Source organism: Anabas testudineus, chromosome 19 (genome assembly GCF_900324465.2).
Source record: "Anabas testudineus chromosome 19, fAnaTes1.2, whole genome shotgun sequence".
Classification (NCBI taxonomy): domain Eukaryota; kingdom Metazoa; phylum Chordata; class Actinopteri; order Anabantiformes; family Anabantidae; genus Anabas; species Anabas testudineus.
The window spans coordinates 14,332,083-14,356,824 of record NC_046628.1 but is presented as its reverse complement, the minus strand read 5'-3'; the positions used below and the strand labels follow the sequence as shown (position 1 = coordinate 14,356,824).

The 24,742-nt window shown below is 42.2% G+C and overlaps 1 protein-coding gene across 1 annotated transcript; it reads left to right on the top strand.

Annotated features, from left to right (window-relative positions):
- Nucleotides 1–2,897: 2,897 nt before the first annotated feature.
- Nucleotides 2,898–21,342, top strand: hs3st3b1b (heparan sulfate (glucosamine) 3-O-sulfotransferase 3B1b). Its single transcript, XM_026351175.1, has 2 exons — nt 2,898–3,755; nt 18,257–21,342. Exons 1-2 carry the CDS (start codon nt 3,175–3,177, stop codon nt 18,873–18,875), a joined length of 1,200 nt encoding a protein of 399 aa, XP_026206960.1. The 5' UTR covers nt 2,898–3,174; the 3' UTR covers nt 18,876–21,342.
- The last annotated feature ends 3,400 nt before the right edge of the window (nt 21,343–24,742 follow it).

Genomic DNA, 24,742 nt, shown 5'->3' with positions numbered 1-24,742 from the left:
AGCACAGATCACTGTTGCTCCAATAAGCTCTATTTAGCGGCCACCTCTGCACCTGTCAGTCAACATGTGCTCCCCTTCCGCCATTTACCCCTAGTTTTGGTATTTGGTTACACTTCCATCACCACACTTGGAGAAACAAGCACCCCACCCTCCCCAACTCCACCCCACTCTTCCCCTCGCTGCCATCCTCCCTCCATAAAAGGGAGCTGTGGGATTAAGCCAAGGCCGGAGACCTGAAACGGCTCGACATCCTCGTAAAGTGCCCGACCGGATACAGAGTTTCATATCAGAGGGTGAAAGGGGAGTGATGGAGCCAGCTGTTACAGTTGGGTGAAAAGCAAAACACACACACACACACACACACACACACACACACTCGACCTGAGGAGATTGAATATCGTCGCCAACCTCCAGGGCTCAGTGTGATGGCCTGTCGTGGTTTACTACATCCACTCCAATAAAGGTGTGGTGATGTCCTGTCGTCCATGAGAAGAGTTTTACATTTGGCTTTTATTTCTGATTCAAACAGTAATTAATGTATTAATTAATTATCAGACAATAGAAATGTCTCAGATGACGAACAAATAATTATCATTCATAATTAAGTGAACGGCTGCAGCAGCTTGAACCTTTAGATTTAGACGAGAGATGTTAAAATAATAAGAAAACAACTTCTTTAAAGGAAGAAGTGGGAATGTTTAAAGTCTGCTTCTCTTTTATTTGTTGCTCCATTGACATATTTGAACTTCACTAACTTTCATTCCTGAATTCTGATTATTTCGAGACATGTTTGAGGGGATCCTGTAGACTGTGTAGTTATAACAATACATATCAATACAGTAAATCTAACATCACATTTGCATCTTATGTAAAAAGACTTTTTTATTTCTCTCAGGGAAGAAAAACGTTTTTAAAAAGGCAAAAACATTTCATGAGAGTCCTCCTCTCTTTTATTTCCTTCTTTCCATGCACTGCTGATATCGCCCATTAAATCATTCATGTTATTTGCCCATTCACTGGGAGTTTTCATGCCAGAGTCAACAAACCAAAGAGCCAAATATGCATCAGTAAACAGCAGAGAGTCCCCACACAGCAGTCCGTCCGCAGTCAGGCCCGGCGCTGCAGCTTTAACATCCCCGCTCCCTGACATCAGAGGGGGAAACACTGTACAACAGCTCGGATTCCAGGACTCTTCAAACCCAGCTATGAAATCTCAGGATGACGGATGACCTCTGGCCTCTCTTCAAAGGTTGGTTGTTGCAAAATAGGATCCAAAGAGCTGCAGTAATCCTAAAGCAATATTTGGTCTGAAACTATACAAGTACTCCAGTAAAAGTATCTCTGAGAGTCTCTGGAGGAATATTAGACGAAGCCAAAGACAAAAACCTTAGAGAATGAGAACCACAGATTTAATATAGTGTAGAAAAAACGAATTTTAATTCAAGTACTCGACACTTTCCATCAAATATCTCTTCATTTGCTGCTTCTGTTTCGTTATTTCTGCCTGGATTTTACTGGATTAATTGGAGCCAGAAGCAGAAAAGTAAATCCCACATGTTCCTTTAGAATTAAAACCTATGTGAACAGATGCTGGACATGTTTTTACACTTATTCTCTGTTCGTTTGTTTTAAAACGTGCATTTTGTCCGTGTCTCCAGTGGAAACGCAGCAGAAGCTCCTGAGGTTTCGATTCCACGTGAAACAGGTTTTTTTTTTTTCCTTCTCTCTCTAAATTAGAAATTAAGTTCACGTTAACAACGCACAGGTTTGTGGAGCCTTTGGTGTCATGGACCCATTTTGATTCATAGGTTGCAGCTTTTTATTATTAAAAAAAAAACATTATTAGAAATAAAGTTTTGTAAAATATCCTCAAAGTTTGGAGAAGCGATTAGGCCTCATTATGGATCACGTAGGTCGTTATTTACTGACTCTTTCTGCTAATTTGCTGCTTCTCTATACTTGAAGGAGGTTTTTATATAATAAATAAATATAATAAAACCGTGTGAGAGCAGCACTTTACTCCCGTTACCTCGATCATTTTTAATAATTTGACAGACTCGTGGTGTCATGAGCTTAAAAAAAAAGATTCAACCTGTTGAATAAGTTTCCTTTATTTTAGCAGTGAAGGCCAAATATTACGAATAGAAATAAACACACGCTAAACTTTATTATTATTATTATTATTATTATTATTATTGTTATCGTTTTTATTATTATTATTATTATTCTCGTTTTTATTATTATTGTTGTTGTTGTTGATGATGATGATTATGTTTGGGCATACTTATTATTTTTTCCTGCACAACATTTTCAGTTAATTACATCATTAAATTAAATCTACATTTATGATTCGCTCTCTATGTGAATATTTGTTTGTTTAAATTTGTTTTTCATTTGTAAACTGACTCCAGTGACTGTTCGCTTTATTCCGTGTCCGTGGTGAAATTTCCTATGACACAGTTTGTTTTAAATCACAAAGAGGGTTTTTTTTCTCATTTTCAAACTGTTGAATTAAAATTAAAGTTTGTTCATTGGATGATAAGTAAAAATAAAGTTGATACAAATACACTGAAATGTGTAAATGATGTCAGAATAAGGCTGAAAGTAAATGTTGAACTCTTAGTTGAAGTCATTCTGCGCTCACAGGACAAACTTTACTTCATTGGCTCAATAAGAAACTTTTCCAAACTCAGTCCCGCGCGCTCGCTCCGTCTCCACGCTGCGGATCCCACGGCTGGCACCGCCCACACCTCCCTCTGATTGGTGCGCGTCTATAAACAAGCTGCTGCATATTTATGTCCCGTGCAGCTATTGGCTGCCGCAGGTGTCAGTCTCGCCGCTGTCGCTCTATAAGGTGCGGACTCCACCGACCGCTTCAACAAACCTGAGATGATCCGGAGCAGCTCCGCGGAGCGTCCGTCGCAGCTCAGCACTTCTCCAGATTGCAGCCAGAACTATGATGAAATATTCCTCAAGGCCTTTTCATTCCTGGATATATGAGTCTCTCCCACTATAGCTAGATTATTTTTTTTTATTTTAGTTTTTCTGTGTACGTTTTATTTATTTTTAGTTTCAGGTGAGCATGTGCGTAATTTTGCCAGGATTGCCGAGGTGCCAAGCGGAGTGAGAGAGGCAACATGCGCCGCTGGGATATGATTTTCAACCGAGAGGCTTATGGAATATAGCCTAGTTTGCCACAGCCTGTATGCCTTCTGGTCCAGCCCCGTGAAGAAGAAACTAATCCTGCTCAGCATCATGTTTTTAATCTGGGTATACATGCTGTACTCCTGCGTGGGCTACTGCTCCACCATGCCAAGTTTGGTGGTGGACGGTTACCGGGGCAAGGAGACCGGTTCGGCGGTGGGCAAGAGGACAGAAGGCAGCAGGATGGACCTGGTGTCCAGACTGCTGGCCAAACCGCAGCCGTGGGAGGATATAGAGAGCGACTACGAGGAGCCGTCCATCAGGACCGCTGCGTCCAGAGACCTGCTCAATAACGAGCTGGACACGGACAGAGCCGACGAGTGGGACGAGGTGCGGGGCGAGCAGCAGAGAGCCCTGGAGCCCAGCGCCCTGTCCAGCTTCTCCAACGGCTCCGGGAGCAAGAAGCTGCCGCAGGCGATCATCATCGGGGTGAAGAAAGGAGGGACCCGGGCTCTGCTGGAGTTTCTCCGGGTTCATCCAGACATCAGAGCCGTGGGAGCGGAGCCGCACTTCTTCGACCGCAACTACGAGAACGGACTGGAGTGGTACAGGTAAGACCGGGTCCCTGAGCGCTGCTGCGTCCTGATGAGGACCGAATGTGTCCAGAAAAGAAAATGTGCACTAAATTCACAACTTGAGCTCTTTCAGATCCTTTTATTGACCCGTTAAGTAGATTAATGGGGATATTTGCTATGTGCTCCTGACTTCGCCTCTGAGCCAACACCTCGGGTCTTTATTGGATTTTTATTATATCGAGAAATTAGCAGGTTTTTTTTTTATTCCCTCCACAACATTAAACACACTCTAATAAAACCAGCTACCTGCAGCGACACTCTTTTGATTCTCTAATAACCAGACAGAATAAGTAGATCCACATTTTATTATAATTATTCAGGAGGTTTAGATTTTATTCCAAACTGACCTCATGAAGTCAAACAGTGACACTGGGACTGTTCCTGCTGCGCTTTAAATCCATTCACACACACAGATTACGTCTTATTAATTAAACTGACTCTTAGTATAATAACAGAGTTTGTTTTTATCATGTATGTAATTTAAAATAATTTAAAAAAGCCCTGACACTGTGCAGCTGTGTGGCGTTCACTGTCAGACTGTTTCTGCGATGTGCAGTGGTCTCTATAGGACACAGTGCATCACTGCACCTTCACCGTGATGCGTCGACTTTTCTATCACATTCAATTTAGAATAGAGTTCGTTTGCATGCTTTGCAATGACGACGACACGTTTACATGCATTTATTTTACTGAATAATACATTTCATTCCATGTATTTTATGAGGAACAGGACAGTGCGCTCTGGTTTGGGTTTGGTTTGGGTTTGCGCCTGGGTTGCACACAACATTGAAAGTGTTTTTGGCCATTCTTATGTCAATTGGCTCTGCAAAGAAAAAGGGAATTTGCAAGACAAAGTGAGGATCCTTCACAGAACAAAACACAGAACTAAATCGCTTATCATGTCCAGAAGGTCGGACTAACATTATCCTGGTCATTTACATCACAAAGTGTTAACAGGAGCAGCTAAAGGACTGTACCCACTTAATGACTAACAACAACCAGATGCTGAAGCAGGTCTGAAAAATCCTCCTCCATTTGTGATAAATGTGTCTTAATAATATCTTAATAATGCTTAATCAGGCTGCAGCATTTTACCATAAATAAAAAGAAAATCGATTCAGTTTTATCGACTGATTGTTGAAATTCGCACTTTTCTCTCTCGTCGAGCTTTGAAAAGTCCAAATTATTACTTCTATTGCGGCCAATGCACAGGTTTCACAAAGTTTAATCTGAGGTTAAAGGCATCTGATGGATTCATTAAAACAGTTAACTGCACGTTAAACACGCAGGAGCCGGAGAGGGAACCCAGACAGACACCGCTCCTTCATTTGGGCTCAGATTCATGTGCTTGCTTTGTTACAGACACAGACTTGCTGCAGGGCGTTTGGTTTAAGCTTTTTTTGGTTGGTTTAGTTTGTAGGCTATGAAATCAAATACTTGTAAAGAAGTCATGACTCAAGGTTTTCTGCCGAGATAAAATGGAAGCAGGGTTCACAGCTAAAATTCACTTCAGTCACACTTTGCTGTTAGTGCCAAGAAATAAACTCTGCACAACTCACACATGCAGAAACCATCTATAACAATAGTGGGGTTTTATTCTTATTTAATTTATTTCAGTCTCTCTCATATAGAAGTTGACTCAGACTGATGTTTAATTATGGAATATAGCTTAACATACTTTTATGCAAGAAGTGCAGTAAGAAATGTAGTGTACACAGTCTCTGCAGTGGAGAACCGAAGCGCTGCTGCTTCTTTTTCTTGAGAAAGGAAATCTTCTGTTCATTGCAGATTGTTCAAACCTTTCCATTAGGACCTGAGAGTGGAGATAGGAACACTGGAATGTTCCACGTGGACAAAATCGCATGGCCCTGAAATTTAATCAGCGTGAATATGATCTGATCACAGTGAAGGTCGTTTATGTCGGCGCTTTTCCACATTCGTGTGTGTGTTTGTGTTGCAATTGAGCAAATCACGTCTCCTTATTTGTTCCTTCGTCCCATCTCTCGCCATCCACTCTTGTAACCAGCTTGCACCATCTTCTTACCCAGTGGATGCACATTTAGAGTTGGAATTCCACCAAGTGAACGCAGCCATAGAGGAAGCAAAAAAAGTCTCTGTGAGGCTGCAGAGAGAGGGAGAGAAGTTTCAAACTGAATGGAGGGAGGTGATAACAAGTTGTATTGTGGCTTTCTGATGTACTTTGACAGTTTCTATTTGTGCCAAAGACAAACAAATGATTCATGCTTTTGACCAAAGGGTCGTTGTATCAGGAGGTACACATTTTCACAGTGAGGTCATGCATGAACTGGCCCCGAGGAACACACACATACACACACATATAGAACGAGTCAGAGCTCAACAGGCCAGTGGGAAACAGAACATTTGTTCATGAATTCTGCTTTTCTGTTTGCACCTGTTTGCTCACAACAGGACTCAACTTATCTTATAGCAATAAGTAAAATATATATACGATATGAAAAAGCCTTAGAAATAAATTTAAAAACATGCGCAGTTTACGGCAGAGGTCAGTGACAGCAATGTGAGCATAGTGTGAAGCAACAACCCTTAGTCAAGTTGTATATTTTTTTTATTTCCTACTATGTAATTTGTGGCATTAAAAGTTATGTAGCAAGCAAAAATGTGGACTTTTCACAAGAGAAGTTACAAAATGATTTACAAAGTAAAAGGGGGAATAAAAGCCAGAGAAGACTGTTGATTAAAACAAGGAAACAATGTGCAAAACCACAAAAATGGACAAACAAAAACACAGAATATGAAGTTAGAAAATCATCGAAAGTCCAAAGAAAACATGTCAAAATGTGCGATGATTTGTTCACTGTCTGAATTAGTTTGAGTTTGTCTCAAAGTCAAGAAGTAATAAGAGCAAAAACGTCTTCATCTTTAATTTCAGTCGAGCAGCTCTAGCATAAAGATTTTAGAATAATAAAATCATAAAAGAATCGTCATGCTTAAAATATATTTTATTCTATTTTAATTAGATTTAAAATAACATTTGACTTGACTTTGGATCAAGTTCCCTTTGTCCACAGCTGCAGTTTTCTTAAACTTGAGGTATTTTATTTACTCCTAACTCTTGTTGACCGCCTCCTGTCAGTGTGTGGTGCATGTTGCTCTCTTCATATTCCACTTAGTCCTATTGGCTATGAAGGGGCTTTGATATATAATTACCGTACTGTGGTTTTGCTGTCGTGTCGCGGGCTCTGGTCGTAGCTTGCTGTCAGGGCCCGGCAGCATTGACGCTGTTGCTCCACCCTCGAAGTGGCTTTAGGAACATGCAGAGAGAGTGCAGTTATAGTATAGAGTAGTTTACAACCATATGGGTGGTGCTGTGTATTATGTTATAGTGCAGGATTTAGCCTGTTGAGCTTTTGTTTGTTTTCACTGTTATAAAGATTATTTATGGACTATATCAGAAATCTACAGTTGTGCAGTTGATGTTTGTGGGTTCAATATTTCCTTCTGTATGTGAATTTGGGAAAGTTTTGCATTTTAACAATGTAAACGGACTTGGAGCCGGCACATATAACATGAGAAGTGGTTTCTGATCAAAGGTTAGGCTTGAGTTGCCGTTGAGAGACTGGTGGGATTGAATTGGCGCCATCCCAGAGCTGAATGTCTCTCTGCTCAACCTTTGTATCGACTGTGTGATGAAACACTGTGGAGGTAAACACACTTACAGAGTAGGGTCAGTAAACACCACGTATGGTGCCACACTACAAAAGGACAAGTGGAGCATTGTTGAAGAGGGGGCTCCTAAGAAAAAACAAAACGTGCTCTGTTATCAGACTCGGGGATGCTTGCGGAAGTCTGTGCTGTTTGAAAGCTGTTCTCTAAAGACAAGTCCACCCCCCACTTATAATATTTAAGCCAGAGTCAGACTGCAGCTCGTGACCATGTCAGGGACAGTTCTGGATGGGTGCACATCCTTTTATTTGCTCACCACAGGAGTGCTCCTATTTCCATGTAGGTGACCCGTCCGCTCTCTGTTGCCACTGACCTTGCCCTCCTTCCTGCCTCTGAATGGCCAGAAGAGGCCACCTGGTTCTATAGAGGGCCAGTGAACGGCATCAAACCAACAGAACATCCAGTGCTGATGTTTGCTGACATGGTTGTTACATATAAAACCGAGGGGAATAGAAAAGTGTGTGTGCTGCCGATGGCTCAGCTGTGAAGCCACAAATCATCTTCTTTCACAAAAGAATGAAACTTCGATGACATACACAAATGATGCCACGGCTGGGCTCCTGTGGGATAGCCAGTATTGATCGGTGAGGCTTGATTGAAGATAATGTAGAGAGATGGGTTAAGGGCCTTTCACTGGGGTCAGACCCATGTCTGCTTGCTGACAGAGTCTGTATGCTGACCATCTGCAGAGTCACAGAGAGCTGCTGGAAGCTACAAGTCCCTCTGGGGATTTTATAGCCGCTCCTTGCAGAAAACAATAGTACGGCAGTATAGTTTTTAAGTTTACTGAGTACTGATGATAGTTTCTTTAAGTTCATTTGCATTTGACAAGGACCAGAATTAATAAGCACAGAGTTACGGGCACTGATAAGTGTCTATAACTTAGTTAAATGTCTCGAGAAGACAGTGTTGAATTCAGATGATTAGATACTTTGGAGCTCTGATTGTTTCCTGATTCTTGGAGCTCCCTGGCTCCTCGGGGACCGAGCGCTCGGCCAGCCAACTGTACAGCTGACAGCAGGTTCACATCCTCCACTAAAATCCTCAAACCGCAGCAGACCAGCACAAAAACAAGCTTTTTGAAACGGTGCCTCTGTGTTGGCTAAACTTCCACCTAGAGTTCCCAAATAATAATTTGTAAATGGTACCCCGTTTCCCCCTCAGTACCTCCCAGTTCCTCCCCCAAACATCATCCTCCAAATCCCTCCCTCATGAACCGCTTTCTTCACTCTCCAGCTGTGCGCTTGTGCTGCTGTTGCTGTGTCACATGTCATGCTTGGCTCGTCCAGTCTTGGGCGGGGCTCGCTGAAGGCCTTGCTGACCACAAGTGGCCCTCTCCCAGAGAAGCCTTTGGTCAGCGTAGAGCGACGGAGGCCCTTTCTCTGTGCTGCCTAAGCTGGCATGGCTCATCTGAGAATAGAGAGTGACCGGGGGTGGAGAAACAGTGAAAAGGCGGCTTTCATCCCCAAATTATGACTGGTTAATTGTGAAAGGGGAGTCATGTGGAGAGGGGAGTGGCAGCACTGGACTGTGGCAGCCTGCCACCCCCCCCATTCCTCCCAATGCTGTCCAGTGAACACTACCCACACCAGTGGAGACAATATGGCCGCCACAGACAGGAACCTCCTGCTGGAGCAGAGGATAAAAGCCACAGATCCTGACAGGAACTTGCTGTCAGATATTCACACACTCCTGAATTCACACAGCTGATGCAAACAGAAACACACACACACATTCGTTTCAGAAAGGGTGGGTTATTGTTTGTGCTCATTCACCCCAACAGAAGTCTGTGTCTTTTCTTTTGAGCACTTCGCTCCTGTAAGGATGAAGTCAGTATAATTCAAGGTCGACAACAATAACATGCTTATATAGAAGTCTAACGAAGTAGTGTAGCTTAGAGGAGCTGCTCTAGCAGCTGTGTACAAACCCTCCCTCTGTGCAATGTGTGAATTAGTCCATTTTAACAAGGTGATAATTTGGATGTTGTTACACATTAGAACAGAACCAGACATCCTCCCTCCATAGTTAATGGTCATTCATTGCTGCTAAATAAACACTCTTTAGCACATTAAACCTGTGCCTCTGGAGGTAAATAGGGTTTTGCTAATCTTTTGCTGTTGCTCTCAGTCCAAAGAGAATGAAAATATAGAAAGTGGAGGAGGAGGGAAAAGGGATGGCAGCAAACCTGTAAAGCCTCACTTGTCCCAGGTATTAAGTCCCAGAGGTAGCCATTAGGGTGCTGGAGAGTGTGTCTGCCTCTGGGAGAGAGGAGGACACACACACACACACACACACACACGGAAAGAGAGAGAATGACTGAGGTCTCCCGAGGTTTCCATTAGCGTGGCAGTAAAAGAGCAGAGCTCATTAGAAGCTCAGAGTTGTCGCTCTGCGCCATGGCTGCTTGACACTAGTCACTCTCTCCATTTAGATGGACTCCGAGGGCTGCTGGGCTCTCTCATAAGAGCTGGAAGAACACTTAAGCTCAACTCTAAGACAACCGGCCTGAGCCCAACTCAATTCCTATTATATTCTGCCACAAGTTGTTTTTTCCTCGTCTTTGTTTAACAGATCAGATTAATTGATCACTAACCGATTCACTGATCACTATCAAACTGTTTCACTTCTGATCTCACTTTAAATTTTAACTACAGCACGTGTCCAAAAACCTGGTTACAGGTTTCAGGGAACTTTAGTTGAGGCTTCAGCCGGGGGTCTAGGAGATGGTTCAAAATGATTTTACATTCATTATCATTACTTAGTTATACATATTTTATTTGTGGAAAAGAGAAACTAGTCTGTGTTTTCATGTGTTATTTTTAATTTTTAAAAATAAAAAGTTGGAGTATTGTGTAATCCTGGTTGATTCATGTGCCGTCTTACAGTTTTCTCCTATTCTGCAGTGTGCTGACAAAAATAAAGAAAAAGTGAAAGATAAAGGGAGAGTAATCTTTATTTAGTGATGAAACGTTTTAAGAAAACAAACATTCTCTGACGGGCTGCATGTAGTATGATAGATCTGGTGTTTCTCAGATTCCTTTTTTGTGCCTTGACCTGATCGTCTTTCACCTCTGACCGACAGAATTTGTGCTAGAGATACGACGGAGGGCTGAAAACATTAGCTGCTCCCTGAAACTGAACCCGAAGCTCTGATGTCTGCGTCTGGTTAAAACAGTGCCTGTTGTTCTTAGTAGTAATTATCTTGTCTTCAGGGTGCTCAAGAGATATTACAGAAGACAACACCTAGGCATGAATCCAAGGAAAACGGAAAGATTGCCCGAGGATTGCCGCTGCCACTCTTTCCATCTCTGAAAGGAGCAGGTTAATTGTCACGACTGGTGCTATCGTTACTCAATTTAGCTAATTACATGTTAGCTCGGGAGGCAGGCCGTCTTCAGGAATTTGTAAACCATTAACCTGCAACACAGCTGCAGTGTGAGTAATAGAAGCGAAATAATAGCCCAAACACACAGGAAGATGGATTTCTGCTCAGTGAGTGACATACAGAAGAGAGGAAATCCCCTCTTTCTTTCATGCACTTTGTAGTTCACCTGTGTTCAAAAAGGTGTGCAGGCAGTTACGGATGACAGCCAATTCAAACAGGATGCAAAGCAGCTCGCTCCCTGTGTATCTTTCTGTGTGTGTGAGACTGCCTGTGCGTCTAGGGAGTGGGGGTGGTGGCATGTATGTTCTTCTCAAGTCTGTTTCATCTTTTATTCATCTTTGCTGTAGCCAGATCAAGGAGTCGTGTGCCTCTTGGTGCATGTCAAGTGTCGGGAAATCAGTCAGAATGGCTGATTTTGCCTGCACACCCACACAACAACACAATGAGCCAATACTGTACATATACACACTTGCTCTCATGCACAAGCTCAGTCTTCACCTGCAGCCTTCATTGTTGTTTGGCCCCGTTGTGTTTTTTTATCCTTTGACAGTTCATCGGTTTATTTCATCCGAGCTGTCATCGAGTCACACCCTGATACTGATGGAGTGCTGGAATGTGTGGCAAGCTTCAGGCGAACACCTTCAGCAAACACCCAGAGCAAACATGCTGATTAGTCAGGATTACCAGCGCTAAACAAATCCTGGGTAATATTGCCAAGTTGGACTTCAGATTTCAGAGTTTGTGTATGGGCTGGCGAGAGTGCGCGGCGTGTTTGGCATTGAGGCACACACAATGAGTAGCCTGATCGCTGTGGCAGCGTCAGGTGACTCATTTTGGATTGCATGTCAAACAAAGCGGTGAGATGTTGTGTTAAGTGTCACCAACACGATGGGATCTTTCACCGCTCTGAAGCCAGCGAAATGCAGCTCCTTGGGCAGCATCTTGAAAAGCCTGAATAAAACAGTTCTGTAGACACGCTGTTGCACATTCATGAGAGGAAGGGAGGAGATTTTTCAGCTTTCTGCTTCATCCTTTGCCTCAACTCCTTGTTTTATTTATACCACATGGTGGGCTCCCTCACTTCACTGCAGGGTTATTAACACTCGGTAACTCCATGCAGCCTTCCGTGGCCACAGTCCGTTGTGGTTCTGTCTCTGAAAAACGTATGACTCCACACATTCCTGTGCAGTTTGTTTTCCAGAGCTGCCAAATAACAACAAATATACTTTAAAACAGATTTCCAAATTGGAAAAATGATCTTTGCTCTTTAAATTTAAAGATTTGTGCTTGCCACACCTGCCTTGTCACGCATCGTAAAGGGACCACAGTGTCTTCACCTCGCTTAAGTATTTTTTAGGACATAACGAATGGGGGCATGAGGCTGTGGCTTGGGGAACATGGTACTGGGGTGTCTGACATGTAGTCCATGACATTATATGTAAAGTGGTTAGTTCTCTATTTATTTATTCTGCTTCACTAGTGTCTGATGTTGCCTCTAAAACCAGGCTGGAAGTGAGCCCGAAACCAGTCTGGACCGTCTGTGACCACAAGGCCTAACACCCCTTCTCTTCCCCTTCGTTCTGTCTTTTCCTTCCATTTTCTGTCATTCACTCTCCCTCTCCTACACACTCTTTTACACACACACACAAACACACTCCGACTGTAAGAGAAGCTGCAATAAAAAAAAAAAACAGTTCCAGTCTGGCAAAGCATGACTCCCTCCAGTGAAAAATGATGGATGGACGGGTTGTGTCGGTCGAGTTAGCTGTTTTGTTTACATGTAGGGTCAGTGGATTCCCAGGCTGCTTTGACATAGTGCAACTTCTTGATGGAGCTAAGGGTCTGGGAGCTGCATTTATCAGCCGGATCAGGACTGCAGCGTAGAGTTTGGGTGTCAAAGTGTCACTGAGTAAAAATCGAGACAGGGGCTCCTACCAGTTTGGTCATTGCACTCTGTACGTATGTTCTCTACTGGAAAAGCTTCAAATGGGAGCTGCTTCATTAGTCTCTGACCTAACACCCTGTTGTGCAGTCACTTACACTTTTCCCTAAAGGTCCCTTCTTTCACTCTTGATAAAGACCTTGTTAGAAATGTTTTAATTAAGTGTTGTGAAATCAGTGCACACAGTGTGTGTTTTATTTTTTCAGTTGTGCTGAAAATGCGTCACGTTAGTCTGCTGGCTCCCAGTGTTCGTAAAAGGTTATGACAGTCTTCTGGAGAGAGAACAGACAACTTGAGAAAAGTGTGTTACACTAATGGCTTTTCTTTTTTTTCTTAACTTGTAACTCAAGATGTATTTCTCTCTTAACACCCAATGTTGGGCGTTACTGGTCAAGGTCTATGTTTGTTAGAGTTAATCAGGAGATTCAGGTTTATATCTGAATAAGAAGGGCCCCTCCATCCAGGTCTGAGTGTGTGTTTAGGACAGCCTGCAATATTAATCCTTAAAGCAGACAGACGATTCAGGGGGCTCCCACCCAGCCACCGTCCTCAGTTTCCAGTGACACCATTATTCAGTGAAGCTTGTTAATTTGAAACCTCAGGCTCAAGTGGGGCTGATGAAGGTGTAGCATCACTTAGGGTTCATTATCTGATGAGTTTTAAATTACGTGCAAGCACGAAAGATACATATGGAGAGTTTTACCCAGCAGCAGACACAAAGATGCATATGTTTTGGCACCAAACATATATTAGAATAAAAACCAGAGACATATAAGACACAGATACAAACAGGACACTTCAACATGCACTCCTGCAAGATCTCAGTTTTAAGCAGGGATCTCTGGCTCTTCTCATCCAGGAAATGAACTGTCAGAAAGCTCTAAGTGGCCACATACTAACACCTGGACTCCATTCTGTGTGCTTGAAGCACATCAAGCTTCTATAACTGCAGCTGGAGCTCTTCTCCCTCTCTGCATCTGAGTTTGCCGACCGACAGCACCATAAACCATCTTCTTTATTCTTTTAATTTACAGCCAATGCCATGCTCCGTGGTTAAATATAATGTCAGACTCCAGGCAGAGTGGAGCATATTTCAAAATGGCTGGCTTCTGTATGTGCTTAAATGCAACTTTGAAAATAATCAGTGAGCCAGCAGAGGCGTGCATACTTGCCTAGTAGCCGCCATAGTGCATTTGTTTGTGCATGTGTGTTGATATATGCCTTACATAAATATGTTGCTTACTGGAGTTCCATTTTATAGCATGCAGGCATCTCCCACAGTGAGCTCAATGCTATAAAAGGGAAAGCTGGTAAAAACACAGCTTTTATCTACCAGTGACTCATCCATGAATTTATGCAATGAATCTTCCATTTCTGCATGTATTATCATCCTTTCCAAAAACACTAGGAAACGGGTTTTTACTGTATTGAATTTCATCCATTGTCTTATGAAATATAAAATGCATGCATTTTGTTTGAATTTGCATTTTATGGTCAAATACTTCTAAATAATAATAAAATACGTCTAAAATGTTCAAACAGACCAAATTTAGAATATCAACAAGTGGGGTTTAAGACGTGTCATTTAGTAAGGGATAAAGATGTTTCTTTGTATTTCCTGAAAACGCTTGTACGTCCACCACATTGGTTCATGTGAAGGTCTTGGGTAAGAGGCCCTTGGAAAAGAAAGGGAGGCTTTCAGAGTTTTTGCCTCCCTCTCCGTCTTTCCGCTTGTGAAGCCCGAATGTCCGGGGTTGGGGAAACTTTGGCGATCGGTGTGGAATAGAACTGGTGTTAGAGTGGAGGGAAACCAAGTGTTTTAATGTAAAGACAACACAGGATTTCAGCAAGTAGTAGTTAAGTGTTCATAATTATGTTATGAGTGAGTTCCCTAAAGATCTCTGACAGGTTAATTCAGCCTTAGAGCTAGAACGCTGTTCGTTGTACCATGTTGTTGTTTTGGGAGGTGTTACCTCCCACAGGGAGATAACACTCGCTCCAGGGTCTTTAAGCCATAGAAACCAGACATCTTTAGCTTCAAATGCCCATAAGAGTAGATCCCTGCCTTCTCCGGTGGATATAAAATGTCCTCTTATTTGACTTTATTCAAATAAACAAACCCTAATTTGAGATTCAAATGCTTTCAGCATCCAGACATGTGAGACAATTGAAAACCTTTTGTATCAAACAGAAAATCGACAGACACACGCCAAATAGCTTTTCCTTTTGTCTATGAGCAAACTAGTCATTTCAACGGGGATGCTGTGACACAGACAGCTCAGTGGCAGCCCGTTATCATCAAATCAAAAGTGACAGGAGGGAGACAGAAGCATCAGACAGAAATAACCCTTTTCCTGCCTGCCGTTTATCTCCGGTGGGATGAGGGCTCTTTAAAACGCAGGCCAAAGGGCCACTCTGCCGGCCCCTCTTTGATGCTGTCATTTGACAAGGGCTTCTGTTTTGTGTCTTATCACAGTTTCTGGCATGTCTTTCAACTTGGAAATATTCTCAATGGGCAAAAGTGCAAAGTGGCATGAAGAAAAAAAAAAGGACAGATACATATCATGTTGAAGCACAAGCAAGTAAAGAAGCGCTTTCAGCTGTAGTATTTTAAGTCACGTTAAGTTATTTACAGTACTACTATAACTGCTTCCCATATTAGACAGCACAAGTCTGTGGGGTCCTTAGTATCTAAGAGGGACAGGGTGATGTTTGCAGGGCAATTTTGGCACACGTTCCACTTAAGGGCTCTCCAAAAGGCTTCTCTCACTTGAGGTGAAGTGCTCCACTCAGCCCTCCATAAGCATTATGCCCAGCCCAACCTCCCCTGCTCTTCTCTCTGCCCCCTCTCTACCCTGCCCCCGTCTCCGCCCCTCTGCCCTGACCACTGCCCTCCTCACCCCTGTGCTAAGGGACAATGGCTCACTTTCAAAGAAAAGCAGGAAAAAAAGAGGAGCCGGGTATCACAGAATTGCCTGTTTGCTGACGGAATCTTTAAAAGCAGCACCTCATAAATCAAAAAGCAGCATAATAGGCATTGTTTTTCCAAGAGCTACTTGTCCCACTAAAGTTCCCCTCCTCTGCTCTCTTTTCTGTCTTTATGCCTCTTTCACCTCTTGCAGAGAGAGTGCAAAGTCAGAGGTGGAGATTTTAAATTTGGGGGGTCTCTTCTTGCAGATTTGACACTTTCTAGGGGTTTCCTCACTACTTTCTTTCTCCCTTGCTGTCCAACCATCTTCTTGTTTTGTGCTCCTTAACTCCCAAACATTTTTGGATTGATTTTTTGAAGGAATGATTCTCCTGAGCTTGGATCAGCATAATCTGTCACTATGCACATTGTAACTCAGGCCTCCTCCCTATCTCCACGCTGCATTGTCATGTGGAAATCCGATTAGATGGGAAGCCGTTTGCTTCTTCTGTGTGGCTCTGGACTCTTTTTGTATGTTAGCACAAGGAATGACAAAAAACTTGCAGGCAGTATCACCACTGTGCAATGAAATAATGATGGATAGCATGCAGGTTAAGTAGAGCATGTTTGGTTTATACTCCTTGAAGACATTCAAGAAGTACTGTGTAAACAGTTTTAAGTTATGGAGGAGACTTTTGTATGTGTGTGTGTGATCATAAAGTGCTGGTTGCTTTTCTATCTCCAGACATGGTTCGCTGGCAGAAAGATCTGTCATGCTTTTGCATAAACCGCATGCTGTATCTGTTTTGATTTCAATAGGCTATTAATGAGCTTTTGGAAACAGCTTTGCTTTCCCTCCATCTCCTCCATTCGCCCCACTGATGTGTCAGCAATCAAGCAGATATTATCATAATTAGATCACTGGCACTGCATTAGGATTACACAAATCTGCCAAGACCACTTCCATAAGGAATTTTATTACCTGGCCTTACCCTGAGCATTTTCTCTTTTCCTTCACCAGTTCCCTTTTCTTGCACACAAATATGTGCACTGATGGAGATCTGATGTTACATGAATTAGCCATGAGCTAGATGGACATGAACTATTCCAGCTTTTAGAGTATACCTCTGACAGATAGATGCGGCTCTGGAGAAGAATCGAGTACTACAGAGGTCTGGCTGTACAGAATGTCTAACATTGTATTTCTGATGTCTCTTTCCTTTCTCAGTGCGTAGGATTAAGCAGTATGTGAATGGGATGGAATACAATAGTAACACACAATGGCGTATCAGTGCCCTTGTCTTAACAACAAAGACAAAGCTCAGGGTACAACAGGCTATCAGCAGTCTTATCTGTAAGAGTGTGTTTACACTGATAGACCGGTGACCTCGTTTATCTCTCCCTTAAGTGCTTTAAACTGCTCCTTTGCCATTTTCACTTGTTGGTTGCCCTTGAGTTTTTTCTTCTCGGGTGTCTATGATTGTCATTTTCAACTGACTGTTTACTGTAACAAAGCAGAATGGACATTTCTATCTGTCCATAATGTAACCCCTTACCATGCATCCAGCAACAAAAACACACTTGATCCCTCATACATCACACAGACTAGGTTTTATCCTGATGAGGGAGCCAAATAGGGAAAGGTAATTCCCATCCCAAAGTCAGCCTCACATCTCTTATCGGCTCCTCCATAATCTAGACTAGCATTAGGCCACCAATTCTGAAACCTAATGTAGTAAAATGCGCATTCGCTTTTCCATCGAAACCCGTTGCCCTCAAGTACCTCTTGATTATACGTCTGGATGTAACAGATCTGTGTTAAGCCTACCAGCCAGACCTCACCCAAAAACCAAGCCCACTCTTGTCAAAAGCAGATTCCCTTTCTGAAACAAGTCGCATCATCTTTCAGCACTGTAATTTCTTTTTTTGGGTGTCATTGGGGGTGGGGGGCTCAGTGGCACATGCCAAGTCGACAAGAAGATTGAGTGTATGTGTGTGTGTTTTTTAAAGGAAAGTGGATTTTAATAAGCTGTGATTACTTTCAAACATTACATCCAGCAGTGAGGTTTGAGGAATGATAAGCTCAGTGAAAACACATCAGGTGCTGAAATTCATAGGTGCCAAGAGCTAAATTATGAGAAAAAATTATTGTTCAAAATTATTCATAATGAACATTATTAGAGGGGAACAGAGCAGGTTCGCTGCAAATACAACTCAGCTCCTAATCCCGGGTATGGTTAAAATCACTCAGTTATGTTTGGAAATTCTTGTGAATGTTCCCCTGTGTTTGATTATGCAGTAAATAAGGGTTTTCTGTTTTCTGTCAGTAGGATGATATCCTATGAGTGAGGGAGCTTGTTGATGTTGGAGTGCTGCCTGCACTAATATGTTTTCAAACCCCATAATAAGGCTAAACACAGTCATTGATTACAGAACACGGCACACTCCATCAACTTGATTGCATTATGCAAGTGCTTACAATTCCTTACCTTTCTCTAAGCCTCCTTTCTGTGTTTTCTCATTCATTTATTCTGCAGGGATCTGATGCCCAAGACTCTGGAGGGCCAGATAACCATGGAGAAAACTCCCAGCTACTTTGTGACCCGAGAGGCTCCAGCCAGGATCTCTGCCATGTCCAGGGACACAAAGTTAATCGTGGTGGTGAGGGACCCCGTTACCAGAGCTATCTCAGACTACACGCAGACACTGTCTAAGAAGCCTGACATTCCCTCTTTCGAGAGCCTCACCTTCAAAAACAGGACTACAGGGCTGATCGATACCTCATGGAGCGCCATCCAGATTGGCATCTATGCCAAACACCTGGACAACTGGCTGCAGTACTTTCCCATGGACCAGATCTTGTTTGTTAGTGGTGAGCGGCTGATTAGTGATCCAGCTGGAGAGCTGGGTCGCGTTCAGGACTTCCTGGGACTCAAGAGGATCATCACAGACAAACACTTTTACTTCAACCAGACCAAGGGGTTCCCATGCCTCAAGAAGGCAGAGGGCAGCAGCAAGCCCCACTGCCTGGGTAAAACCAAAGGGAGGACCCATCCGAACATTGACCCTGAGGTGGTGCAGAGGCTACGGGACTTCTATAGACCATTCAACATGAAGTTCTACCAGATGACAGGACATAACTTTGGTTGGGATTGATGTGAACATTTTAAAAGACTTCTTTTTGTGGAGGTTTTTTTTTTCTATGTAATTCAATGGCAAGATGTGGAGATGTTGCTATATATATGTAAAATGTACAGAAATCTATTTTATAATAATTTATTTTTATTTCTAAGCAATTAATTCACTAAGCTGCCTAACCATATTTGTACATAACATCTAGCCCATGTGTTGTTTTTAACATTCCTCATTTTAGTTTTGAATTCTCTCGCTCCTCCTTCATGGTCCTGTATACTCAGTGGATTTATTGGTGCTCCATAAAGCTGATAATCAGCAATGGCTGAAGAAGAAACTAAGGTGGAAAATGGAATTGCACCATATTACGGGTACAGAGTGCTCACAGAGAAGTGGAGAACACCTATCCCTATGCATCCTCATTTGTCCATCACAACTTTACTTTAATAATTTCCAAACCTTGTCAGTCTGAGCATGATGCTTCTATAAGGTGTTTCATCAAAACAGATCTTCCATTTAATTTTTTACAATTCAATTTTCCTACACTGGCATTAGTCTAAGCTGCAGCTCTTATGTCCCTTTCCACTCAATAACAGGTAGATCAATAGGCTAATTGATCCTCATTGTGTCACTCATGCTTAAAGTATACAGCTGCCCTTTCATTCTCAATAGTCCTGCTGCCTGCTCTAATGACTGACCCATCCATCAAATGTTCAATCCTATCTCGGACCACATACGGGCCTTTGGTAACATTATGCTAATAGGGTAAAGGTAACTAGCAGATCAATCGAGCCTCCACTCTCTAACTCACTATTAGAAGCAGTGCTGGCTCAGAGCCAAGCTTTTACCCCCTCCACTCAGTTCAAAGGTCACACAGAGTCTCAATCAAATTTCCTTGAGATGCATTTGATTTGTTGACAAGAGCAGAGCTGGAGCACAGTGGGTCAGAGAAATTGTGCGCCTTGTTTTCACAGTAAGACTTTGCATGAGGTAGCAGGAGCAGATCTGTCAGAAATTGAGCATAAAGATAGAAAAGATGTCGGAGAAACAACAGCTAGGCTTTGCCTTACTGAAAATCCACCAGGCCCGTCCTAGATCCCAGACAAAAGAGATCAAAAGAAGAGAGGAGGCATTTGTGAAGCACTCTCAGCCCACCAAGAACTGCCTCATGCAGGGTTTTAGTGTCTAACCTCTCCAGTGTCATCAGAAAACCTCATGTGCCATCGTCCATGGCCTATATACTTTATGCCTTATTCACTCATCATCCTCAAATATCTCATCTCTCCACAGTAGATCTCTACTCTCTACTTGTTGCCAAAACAAAACAAAACAAACAAAAAAAAAACACCTTGGGTTTATGTGTCACACAGTTTGATTTGCTATCTCCCTTCTTCCCCCTGCATTGCTTCTGTGTGTTTGTGTTTCTACTTGAATTCTTGATATGCAAGAGGGAGAAAATGTGTAGTTATCATTCTTTGATGTGCTGCCCCATCTCTTTGCAGCGGGGGGCACACTACTATAAGGGCACAGGGAAGCAGCCACGCTATGCTACGTTATGCTGTGCTACACTATGCTATGCATGCTCAATATGATGGCCATCATGGAAATGCAGAAATAATGGGATGGGATTATTAGCATCCAGAGGAGGGCTTTGTGCGTTTGAGCGGGGCCCCAGACTGAATGTACACAACCTATCCTCACACAAAAAAAATGTAAAGGTCAGATTGTCACCGTTCCAGTGAAATGTTCAATTTGATTGTCATTTTTTCCTTTTTGAGTTAAGGAAATGTTGTGCCTCTTTCACTTTCCCATCCAACGCAGTTAGCCTGATCCTGTCATTAAAACAGATACAGCGATTCCTCTTATTTTCCAGTTGAAACCAGCTGCCTGATTTAGCCTCAAACCAATGGTTGGTAGCAGAGGAGATGGAGGCTTGTAACACTGTATTTTTTGTAGTGCTACCCTTTACTTTCACTCTGTCTGAATGATGATACCCCTGGTTGAACTTTAAGCCTCCATCTCCTCTTTCCTCCTTAGTGCAATGTTTGATTATATACAGTATATATATTAAAAAAAGCATTTACGATGACCTCTCTCAGCAAGCTGTCACATTCTTGAAGGAAATTCTGACATTCTCCCTGTACCTGCTGGAGTGCTGCATTTGAATTCTGGTCAACTTCATGCAATTGAGGGAACATCTGAATAAATACATAAACTTGCACCCATGGGTTAACGCCATGCTGCTGCATTGGTTACGGTTGAGTTTTATTCAACCTGTTTTGAGATCTAAAATGTTAGAAATGTTTGTCTTACTCACATATAATATGTATTTAGACTAGCAGATCTGTATGTACAAAACTGAAAAAAAAAGACATGTAAATCAAGTATTTTGTGGTATGTACATCAGAGGAATTAATTTTACACAATGCAAAAGCAGAATGGAAAAGATGTTTCTAGATGATCAAATACTGAACATTCATAATATTTCTTTGTATGAAGAAATAAATAAAAAAGTATATATTTTACCAAAACATTTCGTGCTGGGCTTTGATTTTCTTGCAGAGTTTAATTATTTCAATGTCACATTAACTACCTCTAATGACTGAGGTTAGACTTCATGAAAGAGAAACCTCGAATACAAGACGTGACATGAAGAGCAGCAGATCAAGGTGTTTGAGAGTCGGAGTTTGAAGAAAAGCATTGAAATCATCCTCAGGGACACAACCATCTGCATTATCTTCTTCCTTTTGCAATTAAGGTGTGTTCATTTTGATTAATTATTTCACTACTTATAAGGGGTGTGAGTAAAGGCTCAATATTAAAACTTTGTGGTGCCATAGCTTCATTTCACAGCTTGTTCCTGACCAGGCGGAGCAGCAGCCACCTTTGGCTACAGGTGGGTCAAGCTGCTAACTGCTGATGTAGCATTTCAGGAACAAGCTAACAGGAACTTCAGGGCGGCTTTGAGGAGGAAATCATTAGTATTTCTACGTCCTGCTCGGATTCACTACGGGTTTTTCCACCTGCAGTGAAATCAGCTGTGAAGGTGGATGGTTTGACTTACTGAAAAGGCCATTAAACCACTTCATTAAACCAAGGTAAGCTTAGTGCTAATTGTTTGCTAACAGGCTAACATGCTTTCAGTTGCTGTCTTTTCTTTGCTCAGTTGGTGTTTGTGTGTTTCCAGTAAGTTGGCTGCTGGCTGCTGAGCTTTATGAGAACTATTTGCTTGGGTTTAGCTGTGAATAAGTTACCTTCAGTTGCCAAGCCTATTTGTGGTTGCATTTTGGTACTTTGGTGCATGATGCACTTACCTGCTGTTTACTTTAACTACTACTATAATAAAAAGGCTCATGTTAGTATGTGTAATGGGAATAATCACCAGGGATTTATTCTCCTCTTGGTCGTCGCAGTTTTCCAGGGATGCTCCTTTCTGCTCTCTGTAAACCATGTTGTTAGAAATGGGTTTGCATCTTAGCCTTAGTGGTGTAGTGTACATGAATTAGAGTCTTAATGATGGGGCCCCCAGAAAAAGTTCATATGTTCTTTAATACAGATTTAAATAGCTTGCATATGTGCAGTAATGTGCTTTCTACCTTTTTGTGGTTCACACTGACATTAAATTAGTAAACCATATGACAGCTTCTTATTAAACCAGCAAAAACCAAATCAAGAGCTGTAGCTACCCTCCTATTGAACACGCATGGTGGGATGAGCGAATGGCGAAGTTGGGCAGTGTGTAATGTGTCTGGCTTTCTGTGGAGTGGTTGCAAAAAATGCTGGCTACGTTTTTTTTGTTTTTCTGTTTCCTGTTCCCTGTTCAGCCTGGCACTGTGGTTATAGAAGTGGGGGGTCTGTTGGTTTCAGGTGACCCATAGCTGTGTGGGAGGTTTGGTTGCTGGTAGTGGTGGGTCTGCCTGCTTATCGGAAATGCCCCCTCCCATTACGCACACCCTCGCTCCCTGTAAAAACAGCCAGTGTTTCCTTATGGTTCATAATGAGATACACCTCCAGGACTGTTTATTTACAAGGCTCTGAAACACCTCTGTGTATTAACAGGGTGACCATTCACAATATCAGAGGTGAAGTATTCACAAACCTGTACCCGGATAGGCATGTTGACATGTGCAGCAGATTGGAGGTAACGTTTTATTGGTCCTGGAGGTTTTTGGCAATTCATATGCTGATATATATCTGAACAGGTAAATATCAGACTTGATCACAAAATGTCTGGTACAGTGCAGAGGATGTCTATTTTATTATCAGTCCTGCTGCAATTTTAGCCTACAGAGCTCATGTCAAATTATATCTAGTTAAGTAGAGCCAGAAGTTGACAGAAATGCAGGTTACCATTCTTTGTCCAGTTTACTGCAGATTTAGAATATGAGTTTAAACTATGTTGGTGCACAAATTTCCTATTTACTGCTTTAAAACAACAAAATATTTTATAAAATTCTAATTAAAATGTTAACTTGAATAACATCAATATGTTAACGTGTATCTAAGCCAGTTAGAAATTCATCAGAATATGTTCTAATTGCAAAATATGGAAGACATGTTCAATTTGGAAATTTTAGCATCATCAGCTTTGCAGTCTGCAACTTTGCAGCCATATCTAATATCTCATACAGTAGTAAGTTCTCAGACTGATCTAGATTTCTAAAGTTAATACAAGTTCTGAAGCATTGCTGTTCTCAGGGGTATAGACACTCTTCAGTGTGGCTGACTGACACATCCTGCAAGTTGTTTGTATGCTCCTGTTAGGTTCTATAAACAACACCACCAAAGGATCCCAGCTGCAGCACACGGCTCAAAATGGGTTTTATTAAAATTAGGAGGCATTGACTACATTTCTAATGTAACCAATTTGCAGCAGTACACTGCATTTTCAAGTCCAGATTCATTTTACTGGGCCAAGTCTGATCAGAATAAGAAACCTTTTCTTAAATGCAATTAAACTCACCATCCCTAATTGTATTGGCTGAACATACCAAAAACTGTTCATGCTTTCCAACCCCCAAGGAAGAGGTGGCTTGTAATGAATGGAACATAGCAGAAATCCCCACAGTATGCATGCTGTGATGTAGTGGCAAATAAAAAAGTGGGTAAACAATTTCCTTCCTGTCAGACATTATCCTGAGGGAATACTGTCTTCATATAAAGATGCATCTGAGACTAACTATATGCAATGCCTGAACTGACATTAACATTATATATATGCCAACATGCCAACAGTGTTTCCACTGGGAAGATTCAAGTTTGTTGCAGTAGACAATGATGGTGTCCAAACAAGGACACAGGTGTTTGCAGGTGACACTGCTCCTCCACAGAGCCACTCAAGCTCACTGGAAAATGTATTGCACAAGGTAAACAGTAGGTAATATTACAGAACAGGTATAATACAGTGTAAACAGAACTCTCAGCAAGCCAAGCAGCATGTAGCCCATTTCCCAGTCCACGTACAGGTAGTGACTTGTTCTCATCAAACCTCATTGTTGATATTTACAAGTCTGGAGCTGGGTAATTGCTCAGCTGGAGCACTGAAAGACACACCAGAGAGGAAGACAAACAGGATGTGGTGTGAATGATGAAAAAATAGAATTGGGGGTGTGGGGTAGGGGGGGGCATCATGTACTTTTGGCGAACAACCAGCTTGTCGTCTGAATCCAAGCCACCTGTATTAACTCATGACTAACCTGATTAACCTGTTCATGGATCCAACAGATGCAGATACAGGAATGATAGATCCCGGGCTGGCAGCCAGACGAGCCATCTTGAAGGAAATGGTTTGTGTAATTAACAGAGAAGCTCAGCAGAATGACAGGGGGTAATTGTAGTGTTTGCAGATGATGTCTTATTGTCATCAAGGGTGCCTCCTGGGCTGTTTTGGG